Source organism: Anser cygnoides, chromosome 1 (assembly GCF_040182565.1).
Source record: "Anser cygnoides isolate HZ-2024a breed goose chromosome 1, Taihu_goose_T2T_genome, whole genome shotgun sequence".
Classification (NCBI taxonomy): domain Eukaryota; kingdom Metazoa; phylum Chordata; class Aves; order Anseriformes; family Anatidae; genus Anser; species Anser cygnoides.
Window position 1 is genome coordinate 113,092,420 of NC_089873.1, and position 26,175 is coordinate 113,118,594.

The following is a 26,175-nucleotide window of genomic DNA, read 5'->3' on the forward strand; positions in this document are numbered from 1 at the left end:
GGCGGCCGCCGCAGCGCCACGCCGCCGCAGCGCCCCCTGCCGGCCGCCCGCCGCCACCGCCGGGGCGCCCGGGCACGGAGAGCCCGCCCGCCCCGGGGGGCGGCCGCCATCTTGTGCCGGGGAGCGGCGCGGGCTGTTTGAAACTGCGGGGCGGCTCGGCGGGTCCTGTCAGGCCCCGTTGTCGCCTCCGCCGCTCCCAGCGCTTCTCCAGGCTCGCCCCGGGGCTCTACACGGCCCTGAGGGTGTCTGCTCCCTCCAGGCTGGGGAGGGAAAGTGGTCTGGTGGCCCTCCAAGTGCTAAATGGCGGTGTGTTTTGGGGCAGGGGTCTGTCAGGGCTGTGGGCACCTTCAGGAGAAGGCAGTGCAGCTGGCGGTTGACTAAAAGAAAAAGCATAGAATCATTAGGGTTGGAAAAGACCTTCAAGATCATCTGGTCCAACCATCACCCTACTACCAATGTCACCCACTAAATCATGTCCCTAAGCACCACGTCCAACCTTTCCTGATGAATGATGAATTTGGTGGCAGATGCAAACAGATCATTTGACCTTTTTAAAAACAGATCTTTCAAGTACATTTGTTGGAAACTGGAGGGGTTTCATCCTTCCCACACTATCAAGAGCATACCCAGCAACCACTCTTTGCCAAGCACTGCTGGAGTCCACACAGGATGAGATGTGACAGGCTTGGCTGCCATCCTGCAGCCTCTCCCTGCTGTGGAAAGCTTGCTTTTGTGCTGCTATCAGTCCGCACTGGCTTCCTAAAGTTACACTCAAACTACTAGTTGGAAGGAAAACTACAGCCTCTATGTCATTTTTTTTTCCTGTTATGAAAAAACTGCCTCAGTTTCCATTCATTGGGATATCCAATAATTATACATCAAGACTAAAGACTGGCACATACATACAGGTTGAACCTGATACATGGAGGACAAAAGCATTGTGTATATAAATATTAGTCACTGTAGATATATGATGAAACACCACAGGTTGTTGGTTCTTGACCTAATGCTAAGTTTTAGAGGGTGGTTGAATGCAAGTATCTTATGCTGACATTTAAAAACAGATTGACTAAATCACATAATTGTTTCTGCTGTGTGATACTTAATGTACTGCTGCAAGTAGTTCATGTGCAGACAAAAGAAACCACCAACTGAACTAATAAAGCTCGCCATGTATGCATTATATACTTTGGTTTGTATTTTGTGCTTTCCATTGCTCTGAGGAAATTCTGTAAGCCTCTGAATGGCAAAACCATATAAAATTTAGATTGGGAGAATCAGGTTTTAGTATCTGTTGGAGAAGAATGGGTGAACTGCAAAGATCAGTGCAATATTGGTGCTGTAAATTTCTGCTGGTCATGTAAGTGAGAGGATGTTTTTTTCCTGATTCCAGGAAAATCTCTGCAGTGGTTACTTGTGCACAAGAGTAAGATGTCTTTTACACGATCCTTACTCAGAACACTGCTGTGGCAAAATGAACTGAAACTTTAATTTGCACCTTTAGAAAGCATATGGATTTATTAATGTCGTGATTTCTTCCCTACAAGGCCAGAATACGCATATCCTCAGTTACTGCTGCATGTGTGGATTTCAAAAAGTAACCTCAGCAAAGCGTTGCTGTCATGGCAAGGTACTTTGTTACTGTGCTATTCAGTACATTTTTTACTAGAGGGCAGCAAAGCATCAGTTAGTGAATTCACGGAAGGTGATTTAGGCTTGATTTTTAACAAATTTTTAACAGAAGGTTGAGAACATTTAGAAAACAATATATGTGCCACACTTTTTTTTTTTTTTTTTTTACAACAATATCCTGTGCAGGATTACTGATTAGCCTTTGTGAGGGCAATGTTAGTACTCTTGCTCAGACTGTTAAAGGATGAGATTCCTGGACAGCCAGTAAGACTTACTTGTCTCTGTTTGTAATATGCACCAAGCATGTACATGCTCAGAATGACACCCCTGTTCCCAACATCTGTCAGTTCAGCTTCAGCTCCTAACCATGTTTTAACTTGTGACAAAATTGTGAGAGGGATCACTAGAAACATTTTTGATTTGGGGAGAAGGCTTACAGTTTATTTCTAAGGTGCTGACAAATTAAAACCGTCTTTACAATAGCTGATTTAATAGCTCTCTGAGTTAAATCGAGTTCAGTCCCCAGCCTTCAAACATCCATGTGCTTAAATCTGTTAATTTGCAATTGCAAAAGACCCGATTACTTCACTAGTTAATACATGGTTGATTTCAATGAGAAAGCTCGCAGTAATGAAGTTATACATGTATTTAAGTAGTCTGAAAAATTAAGTTGTGTTACCTATCAAAACCACTCCATCATTGATTACAGTTATAGGAAAGACTTAGTTTAAAGTTGCTGAAGCAAACTCATAAGTCCCTCAGAATCTTACTAACTGTTCCCCTCAGCACATGTATTTTATCCTAGGTCAAGAGAAAAAAATATTATCTAAATCCTTTGCTGGCAATGCAAGACTTATGAGTCGCTATTCCAAATCCTTTATTACATTATATGCATTGATCCCAGCCTTAATCGTATCTCATAGAACGTGAATCCTGCAGACATGGGCAAGGAGTGGTCTTCTGACTATCTATGCTGCCCTGACATTTGATTTTCAGGGGAATGGCAATCTTTCTCCCACAATGCCGCTGCAAATTGTTTGCTACTTGTCTGCCTGAAGCCTTGTCTCCCTTATCAGATGAGAGTTGCAGAACGGGTGGTTCTCCTTTTTTTTCAGAGGGGAGAGTTTACCATTACCATAAAAGATGAGGTCAAGTTCCCTGCATTTGGGGAAATTGCAGGAGCCAGCACACCCAAAGATACAGGCTTTTTTTTCTTTTCTTTATTATTATTATTTTTTTCTGGAAAAATCATCTTTGTGGTTATGGTGTCCCCCCTGTCTCTTGCCCAGCTCTTTCCTAAGATGTGCAGAGGGTGAGAATACCCTGCTACATGTACCCTCCATCACCTACCGAAAATCCAGCCCACCGTACCCCCAGCAAACACAGGTTGCTGTCCATCTCACATATGCAGCACCGGTTGTGCTCTGAGGTGGGATGCAGACTGTGTACCCCATCCCTGCTGTCGTAAGAGGCTTGGTTAGGCACGAGTAGGTCTTGGGTGATGCGCTGGAAGTCCAGGCGGTGCCCACTTGTGGTGATGTTGGTGACATCCTTGCCAGGTGTGGTGGTTTTACCCAGCTGGGCAGCTGAGCTCTGCCACAACTGCTCTCTCACTTCCCCTCCTCAAAGGGAAAGGGGGAGAAAATTCAATGAAAAGTGCTCAAGGGTTGAGATAAGGACAGAGAGATCACTCAACAATGATAGTCACGGGCAAAACAGTCTCAGCATAGGGAGATTAATAAAATGTATTACCTATTACTAACAAGCTAGAGCAGTGAGAAAGAAACAAAGCACAAACTAAAGACACCTACCCACATCCACCCTATTCCACCTCCTCCCCCTGCGTGGCATAGAGGAATGGCAATGGGGGCTGTCGTCAGTTCCTGACGCTTCGTCTCCGCCTCTCCCTCACGGTCACTCTGACCCTGCTCCACGCGGGGTCCCTCCCACGGGATGCCGTCCTTCCTGAACTGAGCCTGCGGGGGCTGCCCGCAGGCAGCAGCTCTTCAAGAACTGCTCCAGTAGGGGTCCATACCATGGGGTCCATCCCCCAGGAGCAAACTGCCCCAGCACGGGTCCCCCACGGGTGGCAGCTCCCCCCAGACCCCTGCTCCTGCGTGGGCTCCTCTCCACGGCCTGCAGCTCCGGCCCGGGGCCTGCTCCTGCGGGGGCTCTCCATGGGCCGCAGCCTCTTCTCCTCTGCATTTGTACAGGGTGAAATGGGAATCATCATAGAATCATAGAGTGGCTTACCTTGGAAGGGACTTTAAGGACCATCTAACCCCAACCCCCCGTCATAAGCAGGGATGTCACCCACCAGATCATGTTGGCCAAGGCCGCATCCAGCCTGGCCTTGAACACCTCCAGGGATGGGGTAATCACAACTTCTCTTGGCAACCTGTTCCAGTGCCTCACCACCCTCACAGCGAAGAATTTCCTCCTAATATCCAGTCTAAATCTATCCTCTTTTAGTTGAAGACCGTTCCCCCTTGTCTTATCATTACGTACCTGAGTAAAGAGTCCTTCTCCGTCTTTTTTGGAAGACCCCTTTAAGTATTGAAAGGTCTCAAGGAAGTCTCCCCACAGCCTTCTCTTCTCCAGGCTGAACATCCCCAGCTCTCTGAGGCTTTCTTCACAGGAGAGGTGCTCTAGCCTCTGATCATCTTTGGAGCCTTCCACTGGACTCGCTCTAACAGGTACACATCATCTTGTGCTGGGGGCCCTAAACCTGGAGGCAGTACTCCAGGTGGGGCCTCACAAAGGCAGAGTAGCAGGGGACAATCACCTCCCTCAACCTGCTGGTCACCCCTCTGTTGGTGCAGCACAGGATGCAGTTGGCCTGGGCTGCAGGTGTGCACTGCTGGGTCCTGTTGAGCCTTTGGTCCACCAGAACCCCCAAGTCCTTCTCTGCAGGGCTGCTCTCACTGAGTTCTTCTCCCAGTCTGTGCTCATGTCTGGGATTGCCCCGACCCAGGTGCAGCACCTTGCACTTGGACTTGTTGAACCTCATGCAGTGCACGTGCGCCTGCTTCTCCAGCCTGTCCAGGTCCCTTTGAATGAAGAGCATTGGGTGAAGAAAGGAGGAGTGTCAGGCTGGCATGCATTAGAACTTTATTGAGGAAGACTCATGAAAAGGAAGGAGCACAAACAGAAGGGCCCTGCTCAGAGGTACAAGCATAGTGACCATCAGCAGTTATGCATGTTGTGCAGAAGATATTCCCAGAGCACAGAGATCAGAGCATCCTCAGTCCATGAAGTGGCTTGCAGGGCATTGTTAGCTGCTGTCAAAGGTGTTGGCGTGGGTCCTTAGCAGGGGTAGCAGGCTCTTCTGCCAGAGAAGCTGCCCAGTACTCCGAAGACAGAAGTTAAAATTCAAAACACCAAAGAGAATGATGTCACCAGCTCAACTGATTCAGTCTCTACCAGTAAGGAAGAAGTACCCGGTCCATCAGCTGATGAGGTGATAGCACACGTGCAGTCAGCTGCTAGCAGTGAAGAACCAGATTCCACCACAAACCCTGTTCACGTGTTGCAGACTTTATCACTAGCTGATGACAAACCTGTAGACTTGTCAACTAAAAACGAAGGTGATTCAGAGTGTTCAGAGTCAACACAAGAAAACAAAATCATCTCATTTGGTTTTGGCAATACTTCAGACTTGTTCTTTGCAGATCTGGCTTCCAAAAAGTCTGGAGACTTTGCTTTTGGCTCAGAAGATAAAGACTTCAAATGGGTGAATACTGGAGCAACTGTGTTTGGAGCACAGAAAACCAGTAAAGCACATTAAGACGAAGGTGGTAGCAATGATGAAGTGGTACATAGCGACGATATTCATTTCAATCCTATTGTGTCCTTACCAGAGGTGGAGGTAAAATCTGGAGAAGAAGATGAAGAAATTCTTTTCAAAGAGAGGGCAAAACCTTACGGATGGGACAGAGATCACAGAATCCCAGAATCACAGAATCATCTAGGTTGGAAGAGACCTCCAAGATCATCGAGTCCAACCTCTGACCTATCACTAACAAGTCCTCCACCAAACCATATCACTAAGGGCTACATCTAAACATCTTTTAAAGACCTTCAGGGATGGTGACTCAACCACTTCCCTGGGCAGCCCATTCCAATGCCTAACAACCCTTTCAGTAAAGAAGTTCTTCCTAACATCCAACCTAAACCTCCCCTGGCACAACTATAGCCCATTCCCTCTTGTCCTGTCACCAGGCACGTGGGAGAATAGACCAACCCCCACCTCGCTACAGCCTCCTTTAAGGTACCTATAGAGAGCGATAAGGTCGCCCCTGAGCCTCCTCTTCTCGAGGCTAAACAACCCCAGCTCCCTCAGCCGCTCCTCATAAGACTTGTTCTCCAGACCCCTCACCAGCTTCGTTGCCCTTGTCTGGACTCGCTCAAGCACCTCCATGTCCTTCTTGTAGCGAGGGGCCCAAAACTGAACACAGTACTCGAGGTGCGGCCTCACCAGAGCCGAGTACAGGGGGACAATCACTTCCCTAGCCCTGCTGGCCACACTGTTTCTTATACAAGCCAGGATGCTGTTGGCCTTCTTGGCCACCTGAGCACACTGCTGGCTCAGTGGAAGGAGCGTGGTGTTGGAAAGATAAAGATCCTCTTCCATACACAGAAGAAATATTATAGAGTCCTAATGAGAAGGGACCAAGTTCTTAAAGTCTGTGCAAGCCATGTTATTACCAAAGAAATTAACTTAGTACCATCTGATACATCAAACAATGTTTTAATTTGGACGGCCACAGATTATGCTGATGGTGAAGTAAAAGTAGAATATATTGCAGGCAGAGTTAAAAGTCAAGAAATGGCTATTTCATTCAAGAAGAGGTTTGAAGAATGCCAGCAAAGCTTGTCAGAACTGCAGAAGGGACAACAGTCTCTGCCAGCAGGACTGTCAAAGGACACCAACCCCGTTGTGTATTTTGAAGTTTCTGCTGATGACAAACCTTCAGGACATGTAACCATGGAGCTGTTTTCAAACATTGTCCCTCGAACAGCTGAAAATTTCAGGGCCCTGTGCACTGGATAGAAAGGATTTGGATTCAAGAACACCAAATTTCACAGAATACTTACTGACTTTGTGTGTCAGGGAGGTGACATAACTGACCATAATGGAACAGGTGGACGGTCAATTTATGGAGATGCATTTGAAGATGAGAACTTTGAGGTGTTGGAGGCTTCTGTCAGGGGTGTTGGCGTGGGTCCTTAGCAGGGGTAGCAGGCTCTTCCGCCATTGAAGCAGCCCAGGCCTCCGAAGCCAAAGCCTCCAAAGCCTCCAGAGGAGATGGGCACTCTATGGGAGCTGAGGTTGCTGCCCACGGCAGCTGATGCGGAGGATCCAACAGCGGTGTTCTGGGGGAAGGAGCTGAAGATGGGTCCTGGCAGGGTGACCACCACGTTGGGGGCTGGATGGCGACATGGGAGTCCTTGCACTGCCTGACACAGGGCTCGCTGCAGCTGTTAGCCAGCGGGGTGGGTCCGCAGTGGCGGACATGTCGTAGCAGGACATGTCTGTGGTGCAGAGGGTCCCTGGAAGAGAGGGTGTTGGGAAGCTGGAGGGTGTTGGGGGCGTGAGGAGCGGTGCTCGGGGAGGCCAAGGGAGTGGGGAGGCCTAGGGTGGGGCTGTGGGGAGCATGGCGATGGGGAGGCAGAAGGGCTGCTGAGGCTGGGGGCAGAGAGCGTGTGGAGAGATAGGCCTGGTGGGGCGGTTGAAGGAGGGGAGCAGCGTTCAGGCTCACCTTGTTGAGCGCAGGGGAGAAAGCGTCGGGAGGAGTGTGTAAGGGTGCGAGGCACAGGGCCGGCTTTTACAGTGGTCCCCAAGTGCCCGCGGGGCAAGAGAGCCTTTGCGCATGACAGCATTTGGTGTGAGCTGCTCTTACACGCCAAAGCTGATCAAGTAATGAGGTGGGGTGTGTTGTTCCTGCAATGCTCCACCTTCATTTCCTCCTGTTGAGGATGTTGGAAGTGGCAGAACATTTCAAGTGAGAGTATTAAAGACCAAGGTGTAGTTCCTGAAGGTTCGTTAAATGGCTGGTAGAAGATGCATCCAAAGCATGGGAGAAGTGCGTTGTCATCAGTGAGGCCATGGTTTGGCACTCATGAGGCGTGGTCAGCGGCTTTGTTGCGAGGAGGGGGCCCCCTTGTTGGCATCCCCAGCAGGTTGGTCAGGGCTTCTCAGGTATGCTGGGCGTGATGCGCTACCACTTGCGTCACGAGCACAAGCAGGGGTTTCCCAGTTCTGACCATGTAGCAGAGGGCAAGGACAACTGAGCTCTCTCAGTTTGTCTCTGAGTAGCTTGTAACCCCTTCAGATGCCTCAAACTTCACAGCATTGGGATATGTCAACAGGACAAGGCCAGTAAATGTAGGGAAGGGATTATTCCCCTTACTATACTGCATACAGAGTACTACACGCAGTTTTGTCCACCCCCTGTGCAAGAAAACTGTTGGTCAACTGGAGTGAGCCCAGTGGAGAGCCACCAAGATGGTCAGGGGCTGGAGCACGTGGCTGTGAGAAAAGTGTGAGGGAATGGGGCTTGCTCGGCCTGGAGAGGGGAAGGCTGAGGGGGCCGTAGTAGCAGCCTCTCTATGTGGAGGAAGAGCTCTCTGAGAAGATGGAGCCAGCCTCTTTGTTGAGGTACAAGCTGGGAGAACAAGCAGTGGTTACAAACTGAAACAGTGGAGGTACTGACTTAAAATGTGAAAAAAAATTCCCCATGAGGACAGGCAGACAGAGAAGCCTTTGCCCAGCAAGGCTACGCAGGCTCCCTCCTCAGGGTTTTTCAGGACCTGCCTGGAAAAAGCCCCAAGAACCTGGTCTGGTCACGGAGCTGGCCCTGATTTGGGCAGGGGGGCTGGCTGCAGACCTCCTGAGCTGCTGTCCAACCTGAGTGATTCTCTGGGAAGCTCAGGCTGATCTACAGCTGGAGGTATGTGGCTATGTTTTCTTGAGACACTACCCTAAAGTAAAATTTATCAGGAGATTTTGGTTCTTAGCTTACAACATATAAGAAGAATTAGTAGTGATGTTTTCCCATTGTTTCATGTTTTCTTCTTTAAGGAAGCATTTACTGAATTAGTCTGATGAGTCTGTATTGCTTTAAATGTCTCCTTGTAGAGAACACAGTCAAAATTCTCCATCCCGTAATGGCTTCTTCTGACCAAACCAAAGAAAAGTCCCATCTCTTAGTGTTTTGCCATACCTGTGGCTACTGACTCTGTTAAAGAACTCAGTAAATGAACGTTACAACATAGCTCTTGTTGTCTGAGGTTGAGAAAACATCAGAATACAGCAGGCTGGGAAAATACTCCGTGATACTAGAGACATTTTCCACACTGTACGACTTCAGCAAAGAGTATCCATTGAAAAGAGAGGTATCCAGAAAAGAAATGTATACTAGCATTTGCCTGTCTTTGTTGTGCATCGCAAGGTAGTCCTCTTTTTCATTGTTGCTGCTACTGGAGATGGTTACGCTCTGCTCTGGAAATTGTCCCTTGACCTTGTTTTTCACCCGGAGCTTTCGCAGTCCCCAGATGGTCAAGTATTCTGTCGGGAGAGGAGCGGTGCCACAGAAGGAGAGCTTCAAATCACACACCCTTGTGAAATTGAGGAGCATCTCCAGCACGGAGGTGTCTGTGAACCAAATGGTCAGGTCACTGTTGTAGTTAGTTTTTTCCATGGTAGAAGGCAGCACTGTTCTGCAGTTGCACATCAAGTTTGCCAGGTTGTAATCACAGTCATGGATATCCGCCAAGCAGCTGCAGTTCCGAATTATGCTTTCCTTGGTGAAAATTAGCGTATGGTTCTTCTGACTTCTCACAAAACTGTCAGCAATGTGTAAGCCAAGGAAACCAGCCAAAAAGAGAGATGGCCAAAAAGAGAAAGTGGAGAAGGCTATCGGCTTCATCAGTCCTGGTGCCAAGCTGCCAAGCGTCTTCTCCTTTTACACAGTGAATTATATCACTTGTCTTTACCTACTGAGGAAAAACAATTTCTTTATTATTCTGAAGACCACTCAACAGTTAACATTACTTTTGCTTTACTTTTGTGCTTTCTTTGCTTCCCAACAGATAGGGGTGAAAAACGACCCAGTTCTGCACTCACTGTGTGAGGCAGTCTGAGAAAAGCTTAAGACAGAAGCTGGAAGCAGTTTGTTTTACACCTGAATTGCTAAGCAAGGCTTGTGATAACCTCTTTAAACTGAGTGTGGGATGTACTGGGCACGGGGAAAGAAAGACAGAAAGGGTGGCTATGGGCAGAAGCACTGCTGGATGCAGCACATATCCTTCTGAGCTATGTGGTATGGTAATAACTTGTTGCCATAAAACCTGCTTTTCACTCATATGAAGCTACATCTGCTCCAGCCTTAGCCTGTATGTTCGGGGGTGCAAGGATCATCTCTCACTGTGTCTCTCCACGGTAACCAGCATAGGATAGACCTTGGCTTTGCTGGATCCCCCTTCATTTAACCCAGCAAAGCAAAGTAGCACCTACAGGAATTGTCATGGACAATGGAGCAAGTTTCCATCCCAGAAACGCTCCACCTCAAATGGCTGGAGCAGGTTTGGTGGGGACTCTTGGATTCTCAGCTACCAGCTTTTCAGAGCAGGGTCAGATCTTGGGTTCTCCTGGCATGTTATTAAGTGATGGTGCAAGCAATGATGAAGAATATCATTTCTCAACAAAAATCATTAGATTTTGGAAAGTTTGTCTGATTTGACTGCAATTATTTTGAAGCACAAAGGGACATTAGAGCCACATTTTGACCACAGGCAGCAGGTACTAGTGAAGGCAACAGTAGGGCATGTACTGGGCAGAATTTCATCCTTGGAATGTGAGAAGAAGGTTGATCCATGTCCAGAATGTGTGTCCAGCACCTCAGAAAACATGCCAATGCAACTACGGTTTCGCGAAACATAATGGATAAACAGGAAAACAATACTATTTATAATGAAAATGTGAATTGGTTTGGTATATTATATAATCTACCATCATTAGACAATGAAATCTTCTGCTATAAACTTCATCATAATTTAATAGAAAATTAAGGGAAAATGTATGATTTAGATCTAAATGTTTTAAGCTCAGTCCTTCCTGAAAAGTCAAGTGAGAATGTTCTTTGACTAATATAAATTATATATATATAAATGTATTTTGATCAAATAGTGTGTGTCCTACTTTCCCACATTTCTCACTTACAGAGGACATAGTCCTTTAGTTGACCTTTTTCCTTCAATTTCAGCCTCCTGACAGTGAATCTACAGAAACTGTGATGGTTTGCAAATGGCTAGAAGTTTGACATCTGTGGGAAAAGGTAGAAAAGGGAAAGTTATGTGCACATGGGGGGGGAAATAGTCACATAAGAAGTGGTGGTCTCTGGGCTGGATTCATTTCCAAGAATGAGATCTTTAGTTTATGATATACAGGTCTGTGAAGACATCAACTCAGTGTTTAACAGCAGTGGAAAAGTAATTAAATTGTTAAGAAGTTGGATGAAATGAATGGAGAAAAGGAGGCACTGTTGTTGAGCTACTGCATAAATCCTTTGCTCATACTTGCCTGCTGTGTGCAGTTTGGATCCCACTGTTTCAGAAAGGGTATCACAGACCTAGAGTTTGGAGAAGAGCAAGAGCAATGAGATATGGAAGGGCTTCCCTTTAAGTAAAGTGGAACTAATGAGGTAGGACTCTAGACAGGAAAAGGGATGGTTGAGGGAGGATATGGTGGTGATCTGTAACAGCACAAATAGCATGGAGACAGTGTGTAAAGATCAGTTGTTCAGTGATTTTTTGAAGTACAAGAGCAAGACATCTCAAATAAACCCAGTAAGGTCACACCTGGCTTGTTAATCCTTGGCAAAGGATGTTGGTGGTACTAAAAGTTTACACAAACTTGAGGCAGGACTGGATAAGTTCAGAGAGGAGAAGACCACTGAGGTTGTCATGTACACAGACAACACACCTATCACAGATTGTGGAAGGCCCTGCATGTAAAACAGTTGGAGGCTAAGAAGTTATAGCAATAGGTATCACGTGTTGTCTTCCCGTTTGAAATCTCACCTGCAGGACTTCTTACAGCTGCACTTGGAGATGGCTACTTGACTAGACGGATTTTTGGTCTGACAGATTATGCCCATTCTTATACAAGGCTTCTATATTGTAAAAGTAAGCAAACTAACTCAAACATGATTTAATTTTGTATGTACTCTCTGAATTTGACATGTTGTTTTCTCAAACGGAGGATACAGACATTTTAATGTTTAAATCAAATATTTAACCCATGTTCCACAGACTTATTGTGGAACATACCAGAAATACCAATCCAACTGTTAGATAATGTTTAACTTCAAAGGTCAGGCACACACAAGCTGTGACTGTTCTGGTATCCTTAACGCTAGATGAATTTGATCTTTGGTATCTAAGCATTTAATCATGCATCACGTTGAAAATCCTGTCTACTAGAACTTCACATTGTGTTTATTTGCTCAGCTCTTCAGCTTTGGTTAACAGTTGTGATAAAATAAATAACAAATCTGTAATATCACCACTGTTTCACAAGTGAATGAAATTACTTGGATTTGTCTGTTTTGGAGATAGTATTTGCAAGAATTCCTAACCAATGTTAGCAGTATGAGTATGAACTAAGTAAAAGAGATTTTAACTGAAGATTCATCAGTTTTACATTTCAAATTCCCACCTATGTCAAAAGGGGTAACGTTTTTTCCACTAAAATATGAGAATTTAACAGTGATAAAATATTAGAAATAAAATAATTTGCAGCGTCCTTATTAGTTCTAGCTCTTGATTCCTTTTAATTGCTGTTGTTGTTATTGTTGTTGCTTGTCTCCACTAACTGAAGAGTAGAGAAAGTTCTCTACTGTCTTGCAGCCTACAAAAGAAAATTCTCTTAAAAGTTTAGCTGAGCTGATAGCATTTGGTCTCTGTCCCTCAAAATCCAAACAAAATTCTAAATCTTGGCATTGCGGGAAATGCTATCTCCAGAAACACTTGCTATCTTCTTCTGGTCCCTCCAACACAGAAACACTCCTATCAATTCATTTTTCTGTATTTGGTTTCTGTGTGACTTTGGTGAGTGATACACAAGCAATGAAATACATGGTGCAGGTTGTCTGTCTGTGAAATTTCAAAAGCACCTGGAATGCACCTTTACTAAAGCTACAAATTATCTACAGGAAAAAAAAAGGGTGCCAAAAAAAGTGCTCTTACCCAAATTACTTTATTGTCTGAACTGGTTAAGGCTTGGGAAAGGCTTGGCTTTAATTTTTTGTGGGAGGTGGCAGCCCTTTAAGGAACTAGTATCTTAAAATATAGATGAAATTTAAATGCACTAACATGATGGTTCTTACTCCGAGTAGTATCTTGTTGAACTTTCACCACTGCCACAGTGCTGCTAGGAAGGAGGGGCCACAGCTTACCAAGAGGTTCTTTTCACTGAAAGCCTGGGGGACAAGTCTATAACTTGTCTTTGTAGAGAGAGGCTCAGAAGAGCCTCTGTTTCGGTAAGGAGAATGCAAAGCAAAAGTCACAGACTTTTAGGAGAGGTGTGGGAGCTGAGGGACAGGAACTTGTCATGACATGATGTGGGGAAAAGAAAGAGGATCAAAGAAGAACATGGGTCTGAAAAACAGAGGTAATTTTGGCAAGGCCTCTCCTTCCTCCAGGTAGTCAACAGCACCTCCCAGTTCAGTATCATCAACAGACTTGCTGAGGTTGCACTCCGCTTCTGCAGATCATTGATAAAAATGTTAAACAGGACTGGTCCTAGAACCGAGTCCTGGGGGACACCACTGGTGACTGTCCACCAGCCAGATGCAGCCCCATTTACTACAACCCTTTGAGCTCTACCAGTAAACCAGTTCATCATCCAGCATAGCATGAACCTGTTCAACTCACAGCTGGACAATTTTTCCAGAAGGATGATGTGAGGAACGGTAGCAAAGGTCCTACTAAAATTCAGAAAGACCACATCCGCCGCCTTCCCTTTATCCACCAAGTGGGTGACCTTATCGTAGAAGAAGATCAAATCACTAAGGCAGGAAACTTTCCCGTGATGAACCCATGTTGACTATGTCTGAAAATAGCTTTGGTCTTTAAGCACTTTTTAATATCCTCCAGGACAAGCTTCTCTGTAACATTTCCAAGGACTGAGTCTAGACCTATTAGTCAAGGACTAATAGGTCTGTAGTTTCCTGGGTCTTCTCCTATGCCCTTCCAGTCAGCCAGGACCTCCTCGGACTCCCGGTAATTTGGTAAATTGTTGAGAGGGGTTGAGCTGTAACATCCACTAATTCCTTCAGCACTCTGGGGTGAATTGTTCCCCATCAACTTGTGAACATTAAGCTGATACAGCTGTTCCCTTACAATTTTGGTGACCACAGACAGAAAATTGTTGCTCCCCCAGTCACGCATGGTCCTCCAACTCTGAGGTCTGGGCAGCCCAACATCTGTTGCTATTGTTAAATACTGAGGAAAAAAGGCATTAAATGCCTCTGCCTTTTTCTCCTCCTTACTTGTTAGGTGACCATCCTCTCCAAGTATCTCCAATATTTTCCTTTGACCTCCTCTTGCTGTTGGCATACTCGAAAAAGCCTTTATTGTTTTCTGACTGCACTGGCCATTGTCAACTCAAATTGGGCTTTGTCTTTTCTTGTTTTCTCCCTGCAGATGTGTACGGCAGCTCTGTACTCTCCCTGTAAAAACCAGACCTTTCTTTCAGAATTCATATAATTTATTTTTCTGCCCTAGTTCCAGACGGAGTTCTCCATTCAGCCAGGGCAAATCTTGCTAGGTTACTAGCCAAGAAACATTTCCCGCTTCAAGACAGGTGGGTCCCATCAGGTCCCAGCAGATCTCTCATCTCAAAGACTCTTCCATGATTATAAAACCCAAAATTCTGGTGGAGGCAGCAGTCTTGGAGCCAGGCACTGATGACCTGGGCTCACCTGTTTTGTTCCCTGTCTCTCCCGATTACTGGGAGGATTGAGGAAAACACTGTCTGTGCTCCTGAGTCCTTCCGTTGTCTCCCCCAGGGCCCTGACACCCCTTTTTACAGACCTCGGGCTACCTGTAGCCATGTTGCCAGTACCCACTTGAAAGAGGAGGAGTGGGCACTAGTCCGAGGGCTGTATTATGCCCCTGATCCGAGCCCTGGGGAGGCTGCAAACTTCTCTGTGGAGAGGGCCTGGAGTGCAGATGGAGCTCTGTTCCCTGAGGAGGGAGCCACCTCTGACTTCAGCTTGCCGCCATTTCTTCACGGTGTGGGTCCTGGTGCTGCGCGTGCTGCGAGGCCATGGTTATGACCTTGGAGGCAGAACTTGCTTCCACTCCTTGGTGCCCCTCACGCTGCTGCCTTTATCCTGATGCCGATCAGGTGCCAGGCCTGCTTCAGTACTGGCCATGCCAGGTTGGCACGTGCGTGCCTGAGAGGGCAGAGCATGGCCCCACTGATCCATCACCTCCACATACACAGGGTGCACAGCCTTGGGGTGCCGGGGCTCAGGGACCCCCTCAGACACCTCGTGAGCCTCATGCTCTGCTCAGCACTTGGCATCTGCTGTTGCCGATGCTGCTGCTGCCATTAAGAGTGAAGTAAAATCATGTAAGCATTTTTTAGCTTTTCATTTTATACTAGCAGACTGCTGAACTCAAGAAAACAGAATGATATTTCAAATCTAAACTCAGCAAATGATCTGAATGCTCTTCCCTCACAAGTCAGTGAACAAAATCTACCTGCTTTTACATGCCTGTTCTGGTGTCAAGCATAACTCCTTTGTCTACAGAAGCTTGAGTTAAGAAGGAGCTGGGCTGCATTTTATTTACATGTAACTGTTCAATTCAGCTGTTTTAGACAGCTGTTCTTGTCCAACCTCATACCTGATTTTCATCAGCCTTTGAAAGTGGCTGGAACAATTAAAATGGTGACACATTTTCAAATAAGAAATGATTGAATTCTTCATCAAGCAGTTGCAGTGAACTGACTGATAAATTCATTCTGATTAAGACAGACCGGCTCTGTAGCCTAAGTATGGCATATGCTGTAGGACTTCTGTGCTACTGGTGGAGGTTTGGTTTTGACTTTCAAGTAACAGAGTCTAGAGCTCCACCGGGCTTCAAGATGACCTCCAGCAGCAACAGTACCACCATGGGTTCATCTGTTTGTCCAATGCAGCAAAAAGACAGTCTGTCCAGATTGTTGGTGTTTTATTGAACACCATCCATTTGAACAACATGGTTTATGCATGGCAGCATTAATTGTAACATCCCAAACGACCATGTTTCAAATGAGAGATAGGTGGGATGTATAACAACAAGGCCTTCACCCAACTTCACAGATACTTCTTCTAAGTTAGTCTCATACAGTCAGCGGACAAATAGTGTTTTGAAATGATGTGCTGTAATTGCAATGTTTTTTTTTATCAATGACCGATCATCTTCTGTTTCAGCTTCCACCTCCAACAAATCCACCCCCTACTGAGGTGAATTGGATGAAATAAAGCCTGCTTTTCTTCCCTTCACAACTTTGCATAGTCTTGTTTTGGAAATGTATTTAGAAGTAGAAAAAACACTAGCAGGTAAATAGCTGCTGAGTTATACCACCCACACTGCCTTGCCATCTGGAGTGACACAGTGGTAAGCCTTTAGCATTTAAGAATGAAGTGAAAAATTAAATCAGCATAGAAGAATAAGCCAGTGCCTCAACTAGCAATTAGAGTGCATTGCCCCAGAGGTCTTTATACCTGTTTTTTCTCTTGCAGAGTCACCCAACTTCACTAAGCACTGGCAGAGTACCACTACGCCATGGGAATACTGGTGGTTGGTCCAGTTCTCCTCTAAACAGCTGGCTTTTTCCCTGTGGTTATCTGCCAATCCCAGCATTACAATATCTCAAAAAGGTTTTGAAGTGCAGATTTTGGTTTCAATGTATTGAAGAGATACCTCAAGTTAGGTATCAGAAGAGAAAGACTCAGCAATTACAAAAGAAGTACTGGTCAAAACTTTGCCACCTCAGGTGCTTCCTGGGAAATGGAGAGGTGGAAGTAGGGTATATTCAAGATCAAGATATTCTTAATCAATCTGAAGAAGTTAATCATCAAGAAGGCTTGGTGATTGGTATCATCTTCTTGAGTTTCATCTGGTATTTGAGTTTCCTGAAGCCCACAGTCAGCTACCATACTCTGCTTTAGATAAGTCCTCCTTGACATTGAGGGGAAACTCCTTCACCAGCACAGATTTTAGGGCTTTTTGTGATAACCAAATCTGTAGAGCTGATTACTTGTAGAACAGGGAAGAAAGCTCAGCACTAAGCGCCAACAACTAAATAAATCCATAGTAAAACATGCCTAGGAGTACCTGGACACAGTACCTAACTCACAGAGCACAGCCAGGGAAATAACGCATGGTGCCCCGACCCCAGAGCATGGACTCAGCTGACACAGGTGGATAGCACAGCAGCCTATATGTTCAGTAATGAGTTCTTCTTTCCATGCAAAAACTGGAGGAAAACTAGAGCCTGGCTTGATCCTGGCCACAGTGGGGAAGGCAGGGCTGCCCTCAAGCTGGGGTCTGTGCTCTGGGGAGGGGGTCAGAGGGGCTGCATGCTCTGCTCAGTGTCCTGCTTAGTGGCAGCCACAGGCTGTGATGGTTTTAGGGAAGTTTCACATGCTGAAGATAGCACTAACCTGCTTCTAGAAAGAAAAAAAAAAAAAAAAAAAAAGCCCAATTTTTGAACAATCTAAATCCAGCTACTCATTTGTTCATTTTTACCCTGAGTGGGGGGCCTTTTAAGTGAAAATCGGATTAGACATAGATACCAGCAGAAAATGGTTCTGGTGTGACTGCTTGAGCCGTGAATGTTTTACTTGTGCATCCTCTTTCCAGCATTGAAATCCCTATTTTATAGCATGTAATCCCAAAAGTTTTCTGGCAAAAGTTTCCAACCCCCCTCCTTTTTCCTCACAGGTTTTGATAGCTCAGGGAGATTTCCAACGCTTATTTAGTAATAGTGTCATTACAGGTTTCTGAATTTGCTTTGATCATTCCAGTAATTTTTTATTTTATTTTTTTGCTAATTGCAGATCTGTGTATGAAGAAAACCGCAAAAAAGCAATAAAAAGCCTTTGACTGTTATGTGAGAATGCTACTGTCTCAAGAAAAGTTAATCCTATTCAATGGAAGTCCCGAGCCTATACAATTAATTTCTTCACAGGGTGCTTTCTTCCATTCTCTATTCAGAAAAAAAACTAATTAAAACCCCTCATTGATCACTTGTGTTAACATGTGCCTATGTGAAAGTGCTGTATTAAGCAACTTATTTAAGAGCTTAAATCCATATAATCTTGTGCAGCTTGGGTAACGTACACAGGATGAATACCAAAACCACCCAATTTAAACCAAAATAACATGAAAGGCTGGACAAAGCCAAAAGCATTTAGAAGGAGAGCAACGAGGACTGCCTCTTTCTTTTCCTGTGCACATGCAGGTATGGGAGAGACATGTAAAAATACATTGCACTTCACAGCAGAGGTGGTAGCAAGGAGGTGGGCAGAGCAGCGCAGATGGGATGACAGCTTCTCCAGGGAGGATGCTGCATTCACCTGCCACACAGGAGCTTTGGAGAAGACCACGGACATGATCCTGTTACACAAAGGAGCAAAGTGTGCTCTGGGCTTTTGTCCATCTTTTTCTGTGCTATTTAACACTGATCTAACCTGCAAAATGTTTTTGGAAAAAAAAGGTGGATCTAAAGAATGCTCAGGGCTGCCATTTGATGACTGTGTTCTCCTCCTGTTGTGATGAAACACTGGGATTTTTTGAAGTGCAATTTTCACTTTGAAATAATAAATTGAACACTTCTATTATTATTATTATTATTATTATTATTATTATTATTATTATTATTATTGTCATTATCATTAAAAGATAGTACTAGCAATTTGCTTGGCAGTCTATCAGATGTTCTGGAAATAACTTTTATTGTTAAATTGTAACTGAACAAAATCGGAGCTCTGGTTTGCTGAGAGGAAGGGTGAGGTCAGCTCCTAAAATCTACTGAACCAAGCAGGTGTTACGATAGGAGGGACATTACTGGAAAATGGAAATGACTATGCAAAATGTAAAGAGTCAGACTCCTAGTAAGTCTAGTCGGAGTCTTCACTTCTGAGAAGCCACATTATCTGACCAGAAGGCCCTAGGGAGGCTCAGGCCTTGAGGGAAACAAAATGCCTTTTGACTCAGTGGGAGTTTCAGGAGTTCCCCAAGCGTGCTGTTGGCACAGGGAGGTATTTCTTTGTTTAAACAATTACTGTATTTAGTTACGCCACAGATAAATGTAGGAAAATAAGTTGGTGATAAAAGCTGACATTCTACACACTTCCAGACTGCAGCATGAGCCGTGCTTGTTGCTGATAACTTGAAAATTGTTTCCTCATTTGCCCGTACAGCAAAAGCCTGAGCCATTGTCCTTAGGCTGAGCAGCCAGTGCTGCTGCAATGGTGCTGTCATGTGTAGTGGAACAAATTCCTAACTAGCAATGATAAAAGTGCAAGATAAGACCAGCCATTCTACTGTACGGAATGTGAACAACACACCGACCCTTGGAAATCCTGGGCAACCAGCTCTAGGTGGCCCTGCTTGGACCAGAGGACCTCCAGAGAACTATAGAAATTTCTTTCTGTTGCTATCTAACCATGCAGCTAACAGCGTCAGTCTGTTGGCTGCCTGATACTTCTCAGCAGTGACTCCTACAGCTTTCCACTAGTGGGACTGCCAGCAGCTTGAACGCTTGTCCTGATGCTTGTGAGAGACCCCTCTAAGAAAGAGGGGCAAGGAAACAAGACCAAGCTCTGGCTTTGCACCAAAGAGAAACCATAGAGTAAGTGGATATATGTTACACTGTGAAAAGAGCTCACTTCTACTTTAAATCAAATATTAACATTTCCCAGCATCTTCCTGGCTCCCTTCTTGGATGACCTAGTCATTTTCCTTCCAATAGGCTCATTTTAATGATTTTTATTAAAGAGAAGCCTTAACAAAAACAATTTTCTTCAGTACTGGGGCTGACTCTGAATGCATTAAATACACATAAGCTACAATGTCAGGGCTTTTGTGCTTATTGTGATCGAAAGACTGATTTTTCAAAAAGAAGTGTATAAACATACTTTAAAAATAAATTTGCATGCTCATGAATGTAATTTTCATAAAACTAGTAATTTTGTAATTATAAGATATGAACCATCAAATTCCTCTTTATTCATCTGTCCACAGGAGGGGACACCTCCTGGGAAATCAGGTGTCCCAGGGGTGGGCGATCAGCACTGTCTGAACACCAGAGTCGTCTTTGGTGAATCAAGCTGAGTACTTCAACACTGAAGTATACGAACGTTAATTTCAAAACCACTTTTTAAAATTCTCTGGGTTTTGTGTCAAGCCAACTACTTCCTGGAGCAAAGGTGTGTGAACATTAGGAAAGAGATCTTGAGTGCAGCTTTTTGGCTTTACTATGTGCAAGTGCTCTTTCTAACCTAACCTGCACAAAAGTTCAAGTTAAGCATTACACTAAATTAAAGATTGACCAAGCCCCAAAAGTTTAGCTTAATTCATTAATGGAAATGGTGTACAAAGTGTATATTAATACTTCATTTTCTTTTGTTCAAATCTCAAACTAGAGGAAAAAAAAGATGTGAGAAAAGAAAAGCAGCATGTTAGGAAGCTTTTAAGAAATGCTAATTGTCATTAAGCAGATGGAGACTGAAATCCTAGAGCAGGATTACCTGGTGCCAGGTGTCTCGGTTCCCCTTCACGCTTTTGGATAGCGCATGGTGTCACTGCCAGGAGACTCCAGAGCCATGTAGTGACAACGTGATTATTTTGCTTTGTGCTTACTGTGCTGCTGGCCTGATTTATAATTAAATGGTAGAATAAAGCACAGATCCTAGATACTTCTTCCCTGATCCTCCTCCCTCGGTGTTTTTCTCAAGGCAGTTTTAACAGAAGGCAATGAGACAACTCTTCTCCACTGGAATAATTCACAGCAATACCTCTGCTGCCTTTAGCAGAACGACTTGCCTAAAGAAGTGTTTGCAAGACGGAGTAAAACCTTTCCACAGATCTTTCAGGTTATTATTCATAGAGCTATTAATTATTACCTTGAGCATACGGGTACAGCGTATAAACAATTGCAACACGTCCAAGACAAACTTTGCCTAATCTGTTATTTCCCCATGATTACAAAACAACAAATCTGAAACAAAATACCTGCCAGGAGGAAAGAGTCAGTGGCGAGGAAATAATTGTGCTACAAGAGAAATGGCCTCAGTCATTAATACACAAGCTATGAAGTGTACCCCTGTTGTTTACCACCCCCTTTTTAAGACAAAACAGAGGCAGCAACTTACCCTTTCTCTGTGTGCCGGCAGAGTGTCCGTCAGCGTGCTGCAGCCCTCCTGGAGGCAGCGATGCTTGGCGCTGGGGTTAATCCGCAGGGCAGGCGGGGACACCACTGGCTCTCCCACTCGCTGCTTTTTCAGGTTCCCCGTGGGGCCGGCAGCCCCCACGCCATTCCCCTGACAGCCCAGAGAGCAGTTCAAGGCCAGCTGGTTTTGTGCCACCACGACGGGGCCCTACCTGTCTTTGTTACCTCTGCTCCCACGCTGCTCCCACGCCACCGTGACTGGCCCTGAGGGTTGTGCCCTCCGTTGCCTGCTTTCCACTGTACTGAGGCTTTGGGTGCAGGTTTAAAACAGGAAATTGCCTGTCCTCCACAGCCTCATGTCATGCTCGAAAGGCCGTCTGCCCAACTTGAAGGACATTTTCCATCGCAACTCTGCTGTCAGCCACTGCTCAAACTCCGTGGATGCTCCTCCATCACCCAGCATGGAGAAAATCAAATTTGTCACCTAAAGCTAAAATCTTTACAGCTAGCAGGTAATACCCAGCCTGAACAACCAGCAGCACTGTTTGTAAGGATGGTGCAGTTGTAAGCAGCTTCACAAGGAAATGCAGTAGGAGGATCCTAAAAAATCATGAGGCAACATGCTGCAGGGCGAAAGTGCTCTGGCAGGGCACTAGTAGGGAGCAACGAGTGAGAATCTTTAGGAGGTATTTGTTGGTTTGGTTTGGTTTGGGTTTGGTTGTGGTTTTTTGTTGTTTTGTTTTGTTTTTCTGTAAACACAGCCAGACCTTTGCATGCCCGAGATCCTTCTGGGAAGTGTTGATGTTGTTACCTGAGTCAGGTAGCTTGGTCAGAATTATTAAGAATTTTGGAAGCAGTGTTTCAGTTTCTGCCCTTCAGATTTTCATGCAGGCACCTGGATTCACAAAATAGCCTTGCTCCGAACCATCCTAACTTAGCTTCGTGTTTTTCTGTAGGGCTAACACAAAGTGCCTTCAGGCCTCCCTCAGTCCACTGGATGGAGTCAAACAATTTAACACTGGGTCTGGCTGGCAGCCACTTCAACATCCTAGCCACAGAAACTGAGCAGACCTGGGGGCTGACGGCTGTATGTGCTTCCACACCAAGGGCCTGTTACCAACACGTTTGGAGCAGCTCTGAGTGACCTTCCTCAAAAGAAAGCATTAGTCACTTTACAGCACTAAATGTGAGAAAAGGTTAAAACCAATAAAGAGTCATCTACTAACCTGACTGTATTTATTTTTCTTTCAAGGTATCATCTGGAACAACCAATATGTCACAAGTGAACGGTTCTTTTAGAAGAGTCACAATCACAGAATGGTTTGGGCTGGAAGGGACCTTAAAGACCATCCAGTTCCAATCCCCCTGCCATGGGCAGGGACACCTCCCACTAGACCAGGTTACCCAAAGCCCCATCCAGCCTGGCCTTGAACACCTCCAGGGATGGGGCATCCACAGCTTCTCTGGGCAACCTGTGCCTCACCACCATTCATGGTAAAGAATTTCTTCTTTATATCTAATCTAAACCTACCTTCTTTCAGTTTAAAGCCATTAATCATTGTTCTATCACTACACTCCCTGACAAAGAGTCTCTCCAAGAAAATTATAGGTTGTTAAGGCTGGCTCATCCTTCCTTTTAGCAGGGATAAATGCATCCCACGCTCTTCCACCATTACTGCTCAGGAGGGTACCACCAAGCAGGTAGATTCACAGAATCCCAAAGTTGCTTAGCTGGGAAGGGACCTCAGGAGGTCTCTGGTCCAATCTCCTGCCCAAAGCAGTGCCAGCTCTCCTCAGGGTTTTCTCTAGTTAGCTCTTGAAAACCTCCAAAGATGGAGCCTGCACAACCCCTCTGGAGAGTCTGTTCCAGTGTTTGATCACTCTCACAGGGAGTTTTTTTCCCCTTATATAAAGTCATATCCTTTCCTATTTCCCACTGTCTCTTGTTCTCCCATTGTGCACCTCCATAACAAGCCTAACCTTTTGCTGATGACTTCCCCATAGGTCCTCCATCACCCTGTCCTAAGCCAAGTTTCTAGACTTTACTTAGTCAATATGCTGGCTGAAATCCTCCCCAGCTTTTAGCCTTTGTTAAGCCATTGACCTCTATCTCCCTGCATCTAGTAGGGTCTCTGCAGCAGAAACATGCCATCTTTCCCGCCCACGAGTAGCTCTCAGCTCAGCCACGGTGCTACCACAAGCAAACAACAATCTCCGTAGTACCATAGTCCTTTAGACAGCAAGTTCTTCTCTTAGTTGGTAAGACTGCAATATGCTTGGCACTCCCACTCATGACATTTTGTCCCTCACAGCACTGCAGGATTGGACTCTAAACCTGTAATTGGTTCAGAGCCAGGCCGAGGGATGGATTTGAGCCTCGCCTGGGTTCAGCACTCTTTCACGGACTCACAAATTAGCCAAGTGGTTTTTGTCCAAAAACGTTCCTACTCCTGTCCAGCAACTCTCAGTACGTCATCGCGGGTGATGGTAACATGTTCCCAGCTGTGTGCAAAGCGGGCTGCCACAGAAGCACTTGCATAAGATAACTGATAATTTTTGCTGTTTGTCTTTGAAGGAAAGTAAATATGCCTTTTATCTATTCTGTGTATGTGTATACACATACATAACTTCTTGAATCAGGAAACTATTCTGAGTTTCATGATTCCTCAGGGAGAATGTGAAGGCTTCCTCAGGGAGAATGTGAATGAGAGAGCAGGGGTGCTCTCTCCCCTAATCCTGTCCATTCTTCTTCAGTGAATGTAAAGAAAAATCCTACAATGCATCATAAATGCATCAGGTCATTAAAAATAAGCAGCAATTATGTAAGAGGTTAAGTAGCACAGCAGGTTTACGGAAGAGTGCATACATCCCTCAGTATGCACTAGCATCATATTGCATATTATGACATAGAGTAATAATAAACAGGTACATTATGTATATGTGTTACAACAGTATTAAAATTATAAGAAAACATGAACTAAATAATGATTCAGAGTGATAAATTAATGTTTGCGTTAACCATTAAGGTTGGTACTCACTGTTCAGTGCCAACCATAGAGTGAACAGGATATTTTGTCCTGTTGTCAATGGATAAACACTTCTAAACAAACAAACACCCAAACCCCACTTCCACGCTTGGCGGCTACCAGTGCTCTTCTGAACCTGCTGGCAAGGACTGTGTACACAGAAGCGAGGTCATCTCCCCATCTAAGGCTCGAGAAACCTGATGATAAAGAGGAAAAGAAGCTAGCTACTTGGTCACTTCCAACAGTCCACAGAGGAGCGTGTTGTCAGGTATGGCTGTAGTTTTTGTTGTGGAGACGGTTGTGCACTGACTGCTGGACTAAAACCTCTGGCTGATGGCACCATTCAGGCACTTGGCGGTTATGCCTAAACTACAGTTGACATGCAGCTCTACTATCTTCGCGTTGTGAACGTCATTGCACCTGAGCAGTGGGGTACAGACTCCCCATAAAGCTCAGTTCTCTGCAGTTCCCCCTGAATGCAGCCCCTTAAAGATCATTAAGAAAATTAGGTTGGTGGCGTTCAGTATTGTGCCAGGCCAACTCTGCCATTTGTCCATGTCCTTTGACAGCGGGAAGCTTGTACCTACCACCTGCAGTAACAGCTCCCTGAGGGGAGGAGAAGGCCTGGACCCCATAGGCTCTGAATCAGTTCTACAAGTACCTATACTGCTAATAACAATCCCTGCCTAGGAATAATGCCCTCAATAGCATGCTTTAACTTTTGGTTAGCCCTGAGGTGGTCGGGCGGCTGGGCTCGATGGTCTTTGAAGGTCCCTTCCAACTGAGCTCTCCTCGCCTCGCCTCGCCTCACCTCTCCTCTCCTCATGTTCGTCTCATCTTTTCTCGTCTAGTCCTGTCCTGTCCTGTCCTGTCCTGTCCACCTGTTTGATCCTTCAGGAAGCTGTAGTGGGTTTACATGGCAAGGTTTTGGTAGCAGGGCGCCATAGGGGTGGCTTCTGTGAGAAGAATCTAGAAGCTGCCCCATGTTAGGTAAGGGCCCTGCCGCTGACCAGAGCCAAGCCAATAAGTGATGTTGTTTGCGCCTCTATGAGAGCATATTTTAAGATAGAGGAAAAAAATGTTGTGCCACACAGCAGCTGGGAGAGTGAGAGGAGTGAGGAACAGCCTTGCAGGCGCCAAGGTCAGTGAAGAAGGAGGGGGAGAGGTGCTCCAGGCTCTGGAGAAGAAGTCCCCTGCGGCCTGTGGAGAGGCCCCTGGTGGAGCAGGCTGTCCCCCTGCAGCCCATGGGTCCCACACGGAGCAGATCTCCACGCTGCAGCCCGTGGAGGAGCCCCCGGTGGAGCAGGTGGATGTGGCCTGGAGGAGGCTGCGGCCCATGGAGAGCCCCCGCAGGAGCAGGCCCCGGGCCGGAGCTGCAGCCCGTGGAGAGGAGCCCACGCAGGAGCAGGGGGTCTGGGGGGAGCTGCCGCCCGTGGGGGATCCGTGCTGGAGCAGTTTGCTCCTGGGGGATGGACCCAGTGGTACGGACCCATATCTGGAGCAGTTCTTGGAGAGCTGCTGCCTGTGGGCAGCCCACGCCGGATCAGTTCAGCAAGAACTGCATCCTGTGGGAGGGACCCCATAGCACAGGGGACGAGAGTGACCAAGAAGGAGCGGCAGAGAAGAAGCGCTATAGACTGACCATAACCCCATTCCCCCGTTCCCCTGTGCTGCTCGGGGGGAGGAGGTGGAAGAGGGTGGATGAGGGGGAAAGGTGCTTTTGGTTTCTTTCCTTTGTTTCTCGCTTCTCTAGCTTGTTAGTAATAGGCAATAAATCTTACTGTCTCCCTATGCTGAGTCTGTTTTGCCTGTCACGATAATTACTGTGCGATCGCCTCGTCCTTATCTCAACCCTTGAGCCCTTTTCATTGTATTTTCTCCCCGTTCCTCTTTGAGGAGGGGGAGAGAGAGGGCGGTTGTGGTGGAGCTCGGCCACCCATCCGAGTAAAACCACCACAGAAGATTGCCAGCTTTCCTTACTGTGCAAAAGCACCAGAGAGGCAGGAGAAGCTCCTGTGCTGCAGGCACGTCCCTGTGGTCTTCCTCAGGCACAGAGAGGTGGCC

The 26,175-nt window shown here is 45.9% G+C and overlaps 1 protein-coding gene across 7 annotated transcripts; it reads right to left on the reverse strand.

The window, feature by feature from the left end:
* Positions 1 to 4,726: 4,726 nt before the first annotated feature.
* On the reverse strand, positions 4,727 to 25,671 carry EPCIP (exosomal polycystin 1 interacting protein). 7 transcript variants are annotated; one of them, XR_010825243.1, is made up of 3 exons: positions 20,445 to 24,711; positions 8,658 to 11,264; positions 4,727 to 5,507 (listed from the first exon to the last, which is right to left on the reverse strand). XR_010825243.1 is itself a non-coding variant. In XM_066978200.1 (3 exons), exon 3 carries the CDS (start codon positions 9,561 to 9,563, stop codon positions 8,886 to 8,888), a length of 678 nt encoding a protein of 225 aa, XP_066834301.1. In that variant the 5' UTR covers positions 9,564 to 11,264; positions 20,445 to 24,308; positions 24,923 to 25,671; the 3' UTR covers positions 4,727 to 8,885. The 7 variants fall into 7 exon arrangements, 4 of the variants coding, with proteins under 4 accessions (XP_066834301.1, XP_066834308.1, XP_066834306.1 ...); XR_010825240.1 differs by having other exon boundaries at positions 4,727 to 7,185; positions 7,395 to 11,264; XR_010825239.1 differs by having other exon boundaries at positions 6,730 to 11,264.
* Between the last annotated feature and the right edge of the window lie 504 nt (positions 25,672 to 26,175).